General features: G+C 42.9%; 1 protein-coding gene and 1 long non-coding RNA gene across 2 annotated transcripts in view; one reads left to right on the forward strand and one right to left on the reverse strand.

The window, feature by feature from the left end:
- The first annotated feature begins 2,129 nt into the window (after positions 1–2,129).
- On the forward strand, positions 2,130–8,004 carry LOC116972240. Its single transcript, XR_004411744.1, has 3 exons — positions 2,130–2,181; positions 7,030–7,292; positions 7,846–8,004. It is a non-coding gene; the product is annotated as an uncharacterized LOC116972240 (long non-coding RNA).
- prkdc (protein kinase, DNA-activated, catalytic subunit) overlaps positions 2,472–16,415 on the reverse strand; it is a 235,559-nt gene continuing 221,615 nt past the window's right edge. Inside the window, exons 83-86 of the mRNA XM_033019700.1 lie at positions 13,808–14,009; positions 12,276–12,464; positions 8,923–9,062; positions 2,472–3,267 (exon numbers count right to left, since the gene is read on the reverse strand). Coding sequence (XP_032875591.1) covers positions 3,063–3,267; positions 8,923–9,062; positions 12,276–12,464; positions 13,808–14,009 — 736 coding nt within the window. The 3' untranslated portion in view covers positions 2,472–3,062. The remainder of the gene's footprint in view (positions 3,268–8,922; positions 9,063–12,275; positions 12,465–13,807; positions 14,010–16,415) is intronic.

The following is a 16,415-nucleotide window of genomic DNA, read 5'->3' on the forward strand; positions in this document are numbered from 1 at the left end:
AGCTTACTGCGTTTCCACCGAGTACCTGCCGTTAGCGTTATGAGCCGCTAAGAGACGTCCCGAGCTCCGACGTCCCGAGCTCCGACGTACCCGCTACGTACATTCTACGTGCTTACCACGAGTGATTTTTTAAAACTCGGGAGAGCTCTTGAATTAGCTCGTACAGTGGGACAGCCCCTTTAAGATGCTGGCTCAACCTTATTTTTGATGTGAAATTAGTGAGGAGCTATGTTTTCATGAGATGGGTTTGGTCATCGAGAAAAGCTGATCTGCCACTTCACAAATAAGCTAGGACCCGCCAGCTCACTGCTATACAGACCCATTGGCGCACATTCACCAACTTTGAAACCCTTGCTGAAGCCAAAGGATTCCTACTTCAACCAACACCCTACTCATCCTTCTGAACAATTTCAGTGCCCAAGGCATGATTGGCAAGGGAGACACAAAATGCTGGAGCAATTCGACCCAAAACATCACCCCTTCTCTCCAGAAATGCTACCTTTCCTGCTGGGTTACTCCAGCATTTTGTGTCTACCTTCGATTTAAGCCAGCATCTACAGTTCTTTCCTAGAGTAAGGGAGATGTTGGTTTAATGTAATGGATCATGACAATACAGTGCAGAGCCTGGAATGTGCCTTGCCATGAAAGGACTTTCTTTGACATGCTGAAATAGTTGCAGTGGAGGCAATTAAAAAAGATTCAGATCTGCTACCAGTGTTCAGTTTCTAGCAGGTTACTGACTTAATATGTTGACCAAATTCTCTTCCACTCGACACCACAATCATGTTAATGTTCTTGTCTGATGATATATATTTCAGGTCTGCTAACTTTGTTCCATTCTGACAGGTCACTAACTAAATCTGTTAACCAAGATTCCCCCTCACCACAGAAACCACCAGACCCAAATGTTTCCAGCTCGGTACAGGATTTTTAAGTTTGAAGAACAGTAATTAAGCATTTGTGTTGTTCCAACTTGCAGATATGTAATAGATCTGTAGACTTTACCAGAAAAAAGACAGTAAATGGAAACTCAATTCAGTTTACAGAATAAGTACAAATGATAAAATTGTGTCCAGTGTAACTTTTTTTTTGCAGTTTAAAAAAACAGGCTATCCAAATTGTCACTGTGCCAAGGTTGTATTAATCATTGGGATTTTCTGCTAATTGTATTTGTTTTATAGCAGAACCTTCAATCAGAACTTTTTGGTGCAAGAATATTAACAAAAAAAGTCAAAAGATACTATTTAAGAATTACTTTTGAACTCTGATTATTATAATTTAAGTATGAGTTTAAAAAAAATTAATTTTCTAAAATTTATTTGGTGAAGCAACGTATGATTTTTTTGTTATAAAATCTTTAAGCAATTAATCGAATTAAAGCTAGTAACTGCTCTTAAGAACTATATCTTTTAATTTTGCCGATATGCAAACAAACTTCCGAAGTTTAGGGAAGACGAGATTTCAAAACGGGGGAAGATTTGCATGGAAATGTGTCTTTGCAACTAAAACAGAAACTAAGCCATGTGGGTTTACTTCATTTTCAGTTACTCTTGAACTCTGCACCATACATACTTCTGTGACCCAGTTACTTTACCGCAGAATAAGCACTTCTAATTGACAAATTAAGTAACAAAATGGAGCTAGAATACCAAGTGATTGCTGAGATAAGGAGGAATACAAACACCAATGACTGACTTTTTTTTACTATTACTTGATTACTATTTCTTAATGGACAAGCTTCAGCCACTTGTAATGTCATTTATCTTAACCAGTAATGTAGCATGATGTTGCATATTTCTGAAATGTTTAGGACTATTTTCATTATCCAAGGCATGGTTTATGCTTCCTCAGTGCTGGAAAATATTGTGCTGCTATCAAATGGAAAGTATAATTGGGAATGAGAGCAAAATGTAAGCACACACATTATATTGTAAAATTATTTTACAGAACAACTAAATGAAAACATTACAAAAGTTGATTAAAATAAAAACAATGAAACGACCGATGGCTGACAAAACAAAGATTCAAGAATTAATGGAAGTACTGAACATAGATACTGCTGTGCTTCACATGCTGGGAACTAATACATTTAAAAATAATTGTTTTTGAATGAACACCTTTCTCTCCACAGAAGTTATTAGTCCTCTACTGAGCCAGAAGAATAAGCTTTCAATTGATTAGGTAAGTGAAGCAGATGCACAATGTGAGCAAATTCTGCCCCAGTGGCAAACCCAGTACTGTTCAGGCTCCGATTAGTCTGTTCACCTGCTGGCCAGTTTCTGCCAACTTTGCTTCTACTTATTTCAAGCTTGTTAGAATTTGCACTCCGTGCTTCTATTATTTTAAAAAAGTGACACAGTACAAAGAAAGCTTTAGTAAACGTAAGAACCTGGATATCACACGTGTCTTAGACCTTTAATACAGATGTAGAAGACCCAATTTTGTAGTCACAAAAACCACAGGAAAATCAATTGAATTACAATTTTTAAAATCTTTATTAATATAAGAAATATTATTTGGCACAAATTGCCACTTCCAGCAACTTATATATTTCTAGATTGATTCAACAATCTTTTTAATATCCAAGCTCAGAGAATCATGCCATTGTATTATTTCCAATTATTAGTACAGCTTTAAAGATCAAGTCTGAAACCCCTCCTCCACCCAACCGCCAGCAACACAATTATAACATTTCTGTTTAACAATATTAAACCGTTTTTCCCCATAGTATTTCCTCCACCACTCCCTCACAAAATACTTAATGTGTGAGGACGTTTCTGATCAATTCAGCTGACAAGAGCAAATAAGGCTACTCTTAAGGTGAGTCACCACCAAGTTCAGCCCTTTGTTTTCTGATGAGAAACAGTTGGCTGTTACTGCTGGAGACAAAGTTATGACCATGAAAAATCTGGATAATTATAGGCAACCAACCAAATATCTCTTGCAATTTGCTTTTTTTGCTTTAAAATGAGCAAATGACTAGTATTTTTTTAAATTAGGACAGCTGAACCCATTAGCACCAAGCCACCTTCCTAGTTTGCATCAGTATATATTGCTAAATCTCACATCCAAGCTGCCCAACCAATCCACACTCTACCCAAGATATTTGGATCTGTGGCTTGATCAATCAGGCATTCCACCTGTCGCTCTACAGAAAGACCTTCATCTGATTCTCTGGCACGGACATTATATTTCTCATCTCCCTTTGCGATGGCTATAAAACTCTTATACGCCATGGATGTTTCATGTCCCAGTCCCAACTCCTCTCTGAAATGAAAACAACATTCACATTTTTAAGACAGATGCAAAAAAGATAACAAATAAATAATGCATATAATGATAAAATAATGCTAAAAGATTACAAATAAAGCTATAATATTTCAGGAAAACAAGGGTCCCAATCCTGTGGTCATACTAACAGTGAGCCCATTGACTTTCACGGCCATCGAAGTGTAGAGCAAACAGCAACTTAAAGAAATCCTGTTACAACAGAGGTACCATCTTAATGGTATCACAGAGACTTTTACTGTTGAAAACTTGCATGAAGCACCTGTGCATGTGATTAAAAATGCCTTGAATTCATCAGAAAATTCTGAGACTAGTTAAAAAGTTACAGAAGTACAAGCAATGTTGTGAACTAAATTTTTAAAATTGCATACAGTGTACCAATATTTTTGAAATGTATGAGGTAAACATCTTAATTTTCAATGGTTCAATTGAAAATATTTTGCCTTAAACCTTTACTATAATTTAAAATTCTCATTGTAAACCAATTCTTCTGTAGGATCCCGCCTCCATCTATGTCACTTCTAACAGTTGTATAACCCTGGGATTTTTGTAGACGAGCAATTCAGTCCTGATGTCCTTGATGACTGACCCTGCACTCCATTATCAGCCATCTCAATTACTCACTACTAAGCTCATATAATAAGAACACATAGAGAGCATAGAACAGTGCTGCACAGGAACAGGCCCTTCCGCCCACAAAGAATGGATATTTTGGGACAGTGTTACAAGGGGAGAGGAACACGGAGTTAGAATGAATCAGAAGAACGGTCCCGACCCAAAATACCATCTTTCCTTGTCCTTCAAAGATGCTGCCTGAGTTCTTCCAGCACACTTTTTTCTCAAGGCGCTAGAGAAGCCTTGAGGATATCGAGGAGACCCTAGCGAGGGCCTCATCTATGATGGAGAAGGGGAACCCCCATTCCCTGAAGAACTGTCTGCCCTCCACAGCCTCCAACCGTATCGTTCTGTCTGCCCTCCAAAGCCTCCAACCTTATTGTATCATCACTTCCGGCTGTCTGCCCTCCAAAGCCTCCAGCCTTATCGTTGGCAGTAGGACATAATCTTATACACCATTTCAGATGTCATCACTTCCGGCTGTCTGCCCTCCAAAGCCTCCAACCTTATTGTTCCAATCCCCGCACGTCCCGGTTTTATCTTCTCCCCAAAATCCTCCAACAGAACTGCCCTGGCAGACCCATTGTTTCTGCTTGTTCCTGTCCCACTGAAGTAATTTCCACATACCTCAACTCCCTCCTATATCCCTGGTCCAATCCCTCCCTAACTATGTCCAAGACACCTCACACGCCCTTCATCTATTCAATGACCGGTTTTCCAGGCCCCCACTCCCTCATTTTTACTATGGATGGTCAGTCACTCTATACCTCCATCCTCAACCAGGAGGGTCTTACAGCTCAGAAGGTAGACAAAAGTGCTGGAGAAACTCAGCGGGTGCAGCAGCATCTATCGAGCAAAGGAAATAGGCAACGTTTCGGGCTGAAACCCTTCTTCAGACTGACGGAGGGTCCTCTGTTTCTTCCTCAACCGCAGAACCAGCCAATTTCCCTCTTCCAACTCACCTCTGCTAGCTGAGCTAGTCCTTGCCCTTAACAACTTTTCCTTCGACACCTCCCACTCCTCCAAATCCAAGGCGTAGCTATGGGCACTCGCATGGGCCCCAACTATGCCTGCCTCTTTGTAAGGTAGGCCGAACAATCACTGTTCCAGGCGTATACTGGCCCTATCCCCGAACTCTACCTTTGCTACATTGACAACTGCATCTACCTCCTGCACCCATGCAGAACTCACTGACCATTAATTTCCATCCTGCACTCAAATTCACTTGGACCATCCCAAAAGTTCAAAGGTCTTTTATTGTCACGTGTGCCAATGAAGGTACAGTGATATGTGAATTACCATACAGCCATACTAAAAACAAAGCAACAAGACATACAACTACATAAATGTTAACATAAACATCCACCACAATGGATTCCCCACATTCCTCACTGTGATGGAAGGCAATAAAGTCCATCCGTCGGGGCATTCGAAGTTCCCTCGTTGGACGATTGCAGCTCCCCCGTCGGGGCAGTCGAAGCTCCTGCGGCTTGGAGCTCCCGAAGTCAGTCTCCAACCATGGGGCCACGAGCTCCACGATGGTAAGTCTGCAGGCTCCCGTGGTTGGAGCTCCGGGGTCGATCCCTAGCAAAGGGATCACGAGCTCCGTGATGGTAAGTCTGCAGGCTCCCGTGGTTGGAGTTCCCAAAGTCGGTCTCCAGCAGAGGCCGCCAACTCCTCGATGTTAGGCCGCAGTGCGGACGGAGATACAATACGGGAAAAAATTGCATCTCCCTCGAGGTAAGAGATTTAAAAAAGTTTCCCCCAACCACCCACCCCACTTAAAGCACGCTAAAGAACACAAAAAACATACATTTAACACATACTATTAAAACAACAAAGTGGGAAGGGACAGACAGACTGTTGGCGAGGCAGCCATCCGGCATTTCCCTACCGTTTTTTGATCTCACCGGCTCCATCACAGGAGACAAACTATCAACTGACACTTATTATAGACCCACTGACTCCCACAGCTATCTAGACTACATTTGTTCCCATCCTGCTTCCTGTAAAGACTCTGGACCCCATCTCCCAATCCTCTGTCTACGCAGCATCTGCTATGAGGTGTTCCATACCAGGGCATCTCCTCACTCTGTAGGGAACGGGGGTTCCCCTTCTCCATCATAGATGAGGCCCTCACTTGTGTCTCCTCGACATTCCGCAGCTGCGCTCTTGCTCCCCTCCCCCAGTCGTAACTGGGACAGAGTCCCCCTAGCCCTCACCTTCCACCCCATCAGCCGCCGCATACAGCACATAATCCTCCGACATGTTCGCCACCTCCAACGGCATCCTACCACTAGCCACATCTCCCCATCTCCATCGCTTTCCACAGAGACCCTGTTCACAACTCCCTGGTCAACTCGTCCCTTCTCACCCAAACCATCCCCTCCCCAGGTACTTTCCCCTGCAACCGCAGGAGATCCAACACCTGTCCCTATACCTCCCCTCTCAACTCCGTCCAAGGATCCCAACAGTCTTTTTAGGTGAGGCAGAGGTTCACTTGCACCTCCTTCAATCTCATTAAAGGTATCTGCTGTTCCAGGTGTGGACTGCTATATATTGGCAAGACCAAGTGCAGGCTCGGCGATCGTTTCATTTAACATGTCCGCTCAGTCAGTGAGGCCCAGTGCAAAATTATTTCGCTTGGGCACCTTACACCCCATCAGTATGAACATTGACTTCTCTAACTTCAAATAACCCTTGCTTTCCTTCTCTCTATCTCCATCCCTTCCCATTCCCAGTTCTCCAATCAGTCTTACTGCCTCCACTACATTTTGTCTGTTTGCTTTGTTGTTACTTTCTCCCAGCTAACAATGATCTATTCTACATGCTCCTTGATCTCCATTCTCTTTGTCATGTTTTTACACCCTACACTTCCTTATCTATGTACCTCCCTCTCCCCTGACATCAGTCTGAAGAAGGGTCTTGACCCAAATTCTCTCCCGACGCTGCCTGCCCCGCTGTGTTACTACAGCATTTTGTGTCTATGCCCAGATATCTTGTTATTCATGAAATATAGTATTTTAAACTATGAGTGATATTGATATTTTAACATTAATTTGCTTTCAGATAAAATATAGTTTTTTTTAAATAGTTGAATTTATATTGCAACTTTCATATCTTCAGGCTGGCCTCAAAATACATTGCAAAGTTATACTTCTGCAGTGCATGCACTGTTGTGCGTGGAAGGTTTATGGACTTTGTGGACATGAAGCCGCGGTCTCCGGTTAGAAAAGGTCGACTCGGGAGCTCTGTTTCCGTTACGTCTCGCCGGAGTCTCCATCCTCCCGACGAGAGGGCTTTAACATTGGGCCGTCGGCACAGACTGTGCTGAGGGAGACTGTTCCTGCAGCCCCACTCTGGCAATGGATGAGGCCCAGGACAGAAAGGTCAGTGTGGGAACTTGAAGGTGTGTTAAAAGGCGTGCAAACTGGAGGAATAGTCCTCAGATTCCGCTTGGGTAGTTTACAACCCAACGGTATGAACATTGAATTCTCCAATTTCAGGTAACCTTTAAGGAACCCTTCCCCCTCCCCCCCTGGGCCACACCTATTTCCACAACTCTTCGCAACTGACTTCCACCTATTGTTCTTATCTCTGGCCTTTATTCCAACCAACTGCCTGTTATAAAAAATCCTCCTTGCCTGTGTTGACCTATTACCTGCCACGCTTTGTACTGCCACTTCCCTTTTCTAGCTTTCTGAAGAATGGTCTTGACCCGAAACAACACCTACCCATGTTCTCCAGAGATGCTGCCTGACCTGCTGAGTTACTCAGCACTTTGTGTCCTCTTTCACTTGTTGGATGTATTATTTCAGTAAATTGACAAACACCATGATCCACAGGCAAAGATCATAGGTTTTAAAAACGCACAATATCTAAATGTTATCTCAGCAAAATACACTAAAGGGGATGACATGTTACTTTGTTCCTTATTCTTAGAATGATATTCAAGAGAATTAAACGGCTGAAATAGACGCAGGTCAGTCAGCAAATGTGAAGATAGATGCAGAGTTCATACGTCAGGTTGATGACCCGTCAAGGGAGTTAAAGGGCCTGTCCCACTTGCATGCGTTTGGCGTGACCAAACGGAAGCGGAGTTCACACGAAGTTCGCGCGTGACGTCATTTGCGTCATACTTACCAATCAGCTGGGTAGGAGGCGGGCCGACTGAATTTGGGCGTCGCACGGCGTGGGCGGTGACGTCATCACGCAACGCCATGCCGGGCGGTGACGTCATCACGCAACGCCACGTGCTAGGCGTTCGCCATCAAAACGCTGCGCACGACCACAATGCGCCTGCGTGCCGACAGGCCGTTGGCGCGTGAAGACTTCAGACACTCAGATTTTCGGACCCCCGAGCGATGTCAGGACCAGCCCCACACAACTCCGCGCTTCTAAGTGGGACCAGCCCTGCGCGGCCATACGGTGCCCGTACGCCTCAAGCAACCACGTTTGGTCGCGCCAAACGCATGCAATCGCGTGCAAGTGGGACAGGCCCTTAAGCTGCTGAACTTGTTTTCAATAACAGATGACTTGGGAGTTGTCAATATATAATGAAACCTTAAGGGATATTTGTAAGATAGATATGAAGAAATCCATTGTGCCGAGCTGGTTAATAACAAGTCAATAGCTTAAAGCAACAACTGCATGTACACACCTATAAAGCAACAGTTGGAAATAGTCTTGTACCAAATGAACTATTTTGTAGGTACGTGTGCAAGAAGGAACTGCAGATGCTGGTTTAAAGCGAAGATAACATGTAACCGTTAAACAAAGTTTGTATTGGTATGGACTATGATATGCAGATGCCTCTAATAAAAAATGTATTTATAAACCGAAGATAACTGAAGAAGGGTCTCAGCCCGAAATGTCACCCATTCCTTCTCCAGAGAAGCTGCCTGTCCAGCTGAGTTACTCCAGCTTTTTGTGTCTATCTATTTTGTAGGTACTATCTTTCTCGCTGAAAAAATCTGTTATTTACAACCCCATAAATACCACATTTAAACATCAACTAACCTGGTGATTGAAGATGGATTAGCTCCTTCAAGTTTCCGTTTAGCACAATTCACCTTCTGCACTGGATACCAGTTAATTTCATTTGTGTTAATGTCCTTAATCCATGTCCCATTTTTTTGCAGTTGTTTCTGCTGAAGGTTCTGCAAGCAGGAAGAAATGTAAACAGTAAACAAAAATGCCTAACTAAACTTTTTGAATGAGCTTAATTCCACAGTTTGCGTAAGCAAATACCTTGGCCTGAACTTACAGTTGTATGGCTTTTTATTTTAACAAGTTCTACCTTTAAAGTTCTTTCTTGTAGAATCATAGAAACCTAACTTTAATGTCATTTGATCTACTGTGTCTGTTCTTTGAATGAGTGGCCATTCTTAGACCATATCACCACTTCTTGTCCTTAGTGCTGCAACTCGTTAATTTTCAAGTACCTGTCACTGTCAAAATCTAATTAGCTACAGAGTTTACAGCTCAACAACTGTAGGAAAAATATCTCCATTATTTCTTGTGCCTACAATTTCACATCTGCAGCCTTTGTTTTATAACTCACCCATCCGAGAGAATAATCACCAATTTTCATAAAATTCCTTATTGCCTTTAAAACTTTTGGTCACATCTTAACCTCCTTTATTCCATTACTGAAACCTCTTATCTCGTCTGCAGCTTTTTCAAGGTCATTTCATGGCGCCTGAAGTGCAGTCCCCCAAGTTGTTCACAGTAGCCCTGCTTAGGCCTAATCAGTAATCTACTGTACTAATCTACTCAAAGGCTGCCTACCCCCCCACATTGGATCCCTATCAGTTCGCCTACCGCAAGAACAGGAGTACGGAGGATGCCATCTCAACGGCACTTCACTCCGCCCTCTCCCACCTCGACAACAGAGACACTTACGTAAGAATGCTGTTCATCGATTACAGCTCAGCATTCAACACCATTATACCCTCTAAACTGATCACCAAACTCAGTGATCTGGGCATCGACCCCTCCCTCTGCAACTGGATATTGGACTTTCTAACCAACAGACCCCAGTCTGTTAGGTTAGACAAGCACACCTCTTCAAACCTCACCCTGAACACCGGCGTTCCACAGGGCTGTGTGCTGTGCCCCCTCCTCTACTCTCTCTTCACCTACGACTGCACACCTGTACATTGTACTAACACCATCATCAAGTATGCAGATGATACAACGGTGATTGGCCTCATCAGCAACAACGATGAGTCGGCCTATAGGGAGGAGGTCCAGCTCCTTGCAGCATGGTGCGCTGACAACAACCTGGCCCTTAACTCCAAGAAGACCAAGGAGTTCATTGTAGACTTCAGAAAGACTAGGGGCGGCACGCACACCCCCATCCACATTAACGGGACGGAGGTGGAACGTGTTTCCAGCTTCAGGTTCCTGGGGGTCAACATCTCCGATGACCTCTCTTAGACCCACAATACCTCAACTCTGGTCAAGAAGGCTCACCAGCGTCACTTCTTCCTGAGGAGACTAAAGAAGGTCCATCTGTCTCCTCAGATTCTGGTGAACTTCTACCGCTGCACCATCGAGAGCATCCTGTATCACAGTATGGTATGGCAACTGCTCTGTCTCCGACCGGAAAGCACTGCAGAGGGTGGTGAAAATTGCCCAATGCATCACCGGTTCCTCACTCCCCTCCATTGAGTCTGTCCCAAGCAAGCCTTGTCTGCGAAGGGCGCTCAACATCGTCAAGGACTGCTCTCACCCCAACCACAGACTGTTTACCCTCGTACCATCCGGGAGGCGCTACAGGTCTCTCCGTTGCCGGACCAGCAGGTCCAGGAACAGCTTCTTCCCTGCGGCTGTTACATTACTCAACACTGTACCTCGGTGATTGCCAATCACCCCCCCCCCCACACCTTCCACCAGGAAAAAATAATAATTGCACTACCATGAATGTTTGCACGTAAATATATTTATTTATTGCTCATATTCTATGTCGCTCTTCTAGGAGATGCTAACTGCATTTCGTTGTCTCTGTACTGTACACTGCACAATGACAATAAAGTTTGAATGAATCTGAATCTAATCCATAAACTTCTCAAATGATCCCCTTGCTTTTATTTTCAATGCCTATATGTACGAACTGAAATAATATGGGGCACAGAAATTCAACTTTTCTTCACTGTGCAATTGAATTTTCATCAGAACACCAAATTGATCAATGTTTTTAGATACTGGTAATGCAGAGGCATGTTCCTCCCCAGTAATACCAAACTGCATGGCCGGTCTTAACCAGCATCAGTGTTAGTTAAAGGTAGCCCTTTGCTGGGAGTTTGGGGTATCCATTATCTTTCAGTTAAGGCCTCAGCGCTATTCTTGCTACTTGTTTGTACTCCTTGTTCCCAATTTCCTTAGGGTCCCTTCTGCCAGAACATAACCACCTCACTGCACATTCAAAATCCTGACCCCTTTCCAATTGAGTTCATCCCAGGTGCTACCCTGATCAACTCGCTTTGATACCCAAGTGTAGTCTCACCAGCACCATAAAAGTTCCTTAAGGGCCTGTCCCACTTACGCGATTTCTTCCGCGACTGCCGGCACCGTTATAGTCGCAGCAGGTCACTGAAAATTTTCAACTTGTTGAAAATTCAGCAGCGACCTGAAAAAGGTAGGACTCTGGGCGACTACACACTACCATACAGGCGTCACCCCGCCACATGTTGCGGGGTGACGCCTGGATGGTTGTGAGTAGTCGCCGCTGGATTTGCAACATGTTGAAAATTTTTGGTGACCTGTTGCGACTATGACGGTGCCGGCAGTCGCGGAAAAAAATGCGTAAGTGGGACAGGCCCTTTACTCCGTATTCAATCCTCTTTTAACAAAGGATATTATATAACATTTGTTGGCCTTCAACATCTTGATTTCCCTTTGCATACCAACGCCACCCAATCTTCCACCGTGTAAAGATATTCTGCTTTTCTCTTTTTGTTCAGCAAAATGGATGCCCTCACATTTCCCACAATATATTACATTTTCTCTGCTCTCGCTCACTCACTCCGCTTGTCCAAATGCACTGAAACCACTTTTCATCCTCCGTCATGCTCGCTATCCCACCTAGTTTAGTATATTTAGTAAATTTGGAAAAGTGACATTTGTTCCCCTCATCCAAGTCATATAACAGCTGGGTCCCAGCACCTCTCCTAGTCCAAGCCAATCAACACGAGGAGGATATGCAGAAACTACATAGATTTCAGGTTATACTTAGATCACAGCTAATTCAAAGACAAATAACATATTCTTCAAATTATCAAGAAAAGGTACATTGCATGACCAATGTTAAAAAGTAATAAACTATTTTGATTTTAATTATTAGTGTTCCTTTTTTTATTGCCATCTACCTTCCAGTCTAACGATGGTTCTTTTACAAAGACATCCATAGTACTGAGGAGAAGATCGGGATCCAGGCGGAAAACTCGCAATCCGTGTACCATTGTTATATATATAAGGCCTGATTCTTTCATTGGGAGCATGAGGTTCAAGATCTGAGGTGTCAGACGGAATGGCATCAGCTCGGGTATTGACAGAAACTAAATCAAAAAAGTGCACAATCATAATCAATGCTTACAACAGTTTAAAAAAAAATAATTAGTACATTTTTCTAACACTCAATTCTAAGAGAGACTATTGAAAAGTGGATACAAATCATAACTTCACATGCTAGAATTATAAAAGAAGAATAGGAGGTGGGAGGAAACTGGAGCAACTAGAGGAAACGAGGTAAATTTCTGGGATGGTGGGACTGTCATATGATGAAAAATTGGAGCGACTGGGCTTGTATTCACTGGAATTTAGAAGGATGAGAGTGAATCTTATATAAACATCTGAAATTATTAAGGGCATTTGACACACTAGATGCAGGAAACATGTTCCCGATGTTGGGGGTGCCCAGAACCAGGGGCCACAGTTTAATACTAAAGGGTATTGCCAAAGATCCTATAGCGGAGCAAGATAGATCACTCCTGCTAAATGCAATGGGCTGACGTATAGTACGCAATGGAACGGAACGTGGGCCTTTTTTTCATCCATATCCGTAACCCGACCCAACCCGACTCGCAGTGTAATCATTCTGAAAATGAGAAGATTTTTACCAAATAACTTTTGTTTTTACGAGGATGTTTCCCAAACCGGCTTCCGCACTAGTTATCTTTGCTCCGCTATGGTACGGAGACATAAGCCGGTTACGGAAATGGGGCCTAAAATTACCCATGAATCTGCCCATGCCCGTGCTACGTCTTTTTCATCGAGTGATCTATCTTGCTTGCTATAGGATCTTTGGGGTAGGCCATTTAGAACTAAGATAAGGAAAACCTTTTTCACACAGAGAGTTCTGAATTTGGGGAATTCTCTGCCTCCGAAGGCGGTGGAGGCCGATTCACTGAATGCATTCAAAATAGAATTAGAGGGCAAGCGGAATTAAGGGATATGGGGAGAAGGCAGGAACGGGGTACTGATTGTGGATGATTAGCCATGATCACATTGAATGGCGGTGCTGGCTCAAAGAGCCGAATGGCCTACTCCTGCACCTATTGTCTATGTATCTATGAAACGCATGCGATCACAAGGAGAACGTGTAAACTTCAGCATCCGAGGTCAGGATCGAACCTGGGTCTCTGGCATTGTGAGGCAGCAGCTAATGTGCCACAGTTAATGTTTTAGGTTCTTGTTTTTTGTTGGAAAATTAGCTCTTTCCATAAGACCATAAGATTTAGGAGCAGAATTAGGCCATTCGGCCAATCAAGTCTACTCAGCCATTTGATCATGTTCTTTCCTCAGATGCTGAGTGTTTCCACCACCAAGTATTAAAGTCATTTCAACTTTTTGTTTGTTTCTTCAAAATACATTTTATTGTACAACAAAATCTCATCCGTACCTGCGTAGCAGATCCAAATGCATGACCAAAATCAATTCCCACCATGCCCCCGGTTTCCAGGTTGATCATGAAATTGGAGAGATGTCGATCACCAATCCCCAGAATCCAGTGGCTGACACACATCAATGCGTGAGTACTGGCAAAGTGAGAGCGGAGAGCTAGGAACGCTTCTGGAGTGGTGCTCATTCTCGTGAATGCTCTCCTGAATAAATGATCAGATAGGGGAGAAGGACATGGAAATTGTCACAGAGATGCACAGTTGCATCTTAATTGACTGATTTATTTTAACATTCCACAGGATCATGAATACTTTTATCACTTCATTACCTCAGGCTAAGATGCTGAATCACATTCCTTTACCTCCTCCCTATTTTTATTCAACCTCTGTTTCCAATAACTTTAGCACCAATCAGATACACAACATGAATATGATGAACAGCTGGAACTATGGAATTGTTATTGTATATGTGCCATAAAACATTGATAGGGATGCTGTTCGTTGAATGTCCCAAAACATACATTTAAGCATTAATAGACACAAAATGCTGGAGTAACTCAGCCGGTCAGGCAGCATCTCTGGAGGATATGAACAGGTGACATTTCAGATCAAGATACTTCTTCAGTCTGAAGAACGTCACCTGACCATTTTCTCACATGCTGAGTTTCTCCATCATTTTTATCTACCTCTGAATTACTCCAGTATTTTGTGTCTACTGTATAAACCGGCGTCCGCAGTTTAGTTTAAGTTTTTATTTTTAGAGACACAGCAAGAAAACCAGCCCACAGAAACCAATTAACCTATAAACCTGCATGTCTTTGGAATATCGGAAGAAACCGGAGTACCCGGAGAAAAAGATCATAAGGAGAACATACAAATGCCGCAGACAGCACCCATAGTCAGGATCGAACCAGGGTCTCTGACGCAGCAAGGCAACAAATCTACTGTTGTACCACTGTGCTGCCCAGTACCTTTTTGTTACATTTCATACATTAAATATTGACAGGAATCTGTTGTCACCCACAAGGTGGTTTTATCGCTGACAACAAGGAGCATTTTCACTGCAGATCCCATGATATTTCCTAATACAGTAGACTGAATCAAAGAAAGGCTGGGGAAAAGGGTAGGGAAAGTGACTGAAAGTTAACACATACTTGCATACTGTATGCCCCGGGTATATAGCAATCTTCAGCAATATAGAATGCATGATATTTCATGTTGAACGGTGCCAGACACAAACAGCTGCATTCTTAAACCCAATAGGCTTCTGCATATGAGAGACTGCAGTGGCCACTTAAGAATGAAATTACTCTGTGTATATCATCAGGCTATTAAACGTGCTTAGGTTTAGGTTTATTATTGTCGTGTACAGTGAAAAGCTTTGTTTTGCATGCTATCTAATCTACCGTTCAAATATACCGTACATAAATACAATCAAGTCAAATTCAAATATAATAGAGAAAAATAACTTTCTATAACAGTCTGAAGAAGGGTCCTGACCTGAAATCACCTATTCATTTTCTCCAGAGCTGTTGTCTTACTCGCTGAGTCACTCCAGAATGTTGTGTGTTAATTTTCTGTAAATCCTAACTACTGTTACGTAAAGAATCTATGGTGGCAATTTTGCTCAGACCCCCATGTATCAAAGTAAATTTATGATGATCCTGATTGTGCCAGAATACCTGTCTTTTTTTTTAGAAAAGGGCATGATTAATTGCATCCCCCATGGACAATGCAGACACAGATCTACTGTGCCACCTGAAAAAATTGCATATCCGACAAGGCAAATTTTTGTATAACTGCATCAAAACATCTGAATAGTTTAAGTGCTAATGTCCTAAACAGGAATTTTTGCCTGAATGACAATGGCGACACAAACCAAAGTGTACTAATATAGCTGTGACCAAATGTGTAGGAAGAAACTGCAGATGCTGGTTTATGCCAAAGATACCTGTTGGGATTGCTGCAGATGTGCTGTTCTAGTGGTTTTCCCCCGTTCAGATTGACCACAACTCATGGTCAATAAGCCATCAATGTAGCCTATTTGTATTGACTCAAAAACAGTAGATTACAAATCAACCTCCTTGTGTTAAAAATTTAAGCGGATTAAAAATGCGCTATTAACCCTCTCCTCTTTGCAGGCAGAATGCCAAATTTGTCCACAGCAGCCAAAGTACAAGGGGTCAAGTTTCTCTCAGTAGGAGGTTGAAATTGGGAAGGTCTGCACCATCTTATGACTCCATCAATTAAAATCAACCTGCTCCATTTAGAGAAATGAAGATTAATGCCTTATTTCTCCAGGAGGTCCTTAGAACACAGAGGAAATGATGGCTTTAATAGTTAACGGCAGGAATCAAAACGGCTGTGGAGGCCGTCAATGGATATTTCTTAAGGCGGAGATTGACAGATTCTTGATTAGTACCAGTGTGAGGGGCTATGGGGAGAAGGCAGAAGAATGAGGTTGAGAGGGTAAGATAGATCAGCCATGATTGAATGGCAGAGTGGACGATGGGCTGAATGGCCCAATTCTGCTCTTATCACACATGAAGGCCCCATGAATGGGCGTAGTAATAGAACAAACTTCTGATGGATGTTCACATGAAACCCTTC

Source organism: Amblyraja radiata, chromosome 4, assembly GCF_010909765.2.
Source record: "Amblyraja radiata isolate CabotCenter1 chromosome 4, sAmbRad1.1.pri, whole genome shotgun sequence".
NCBI lineage: Eukaryota > Metazoa > Chordata > Chondrichthyes > Rajiformes > Rajidae > Amblyraja > Amblyraja radiata.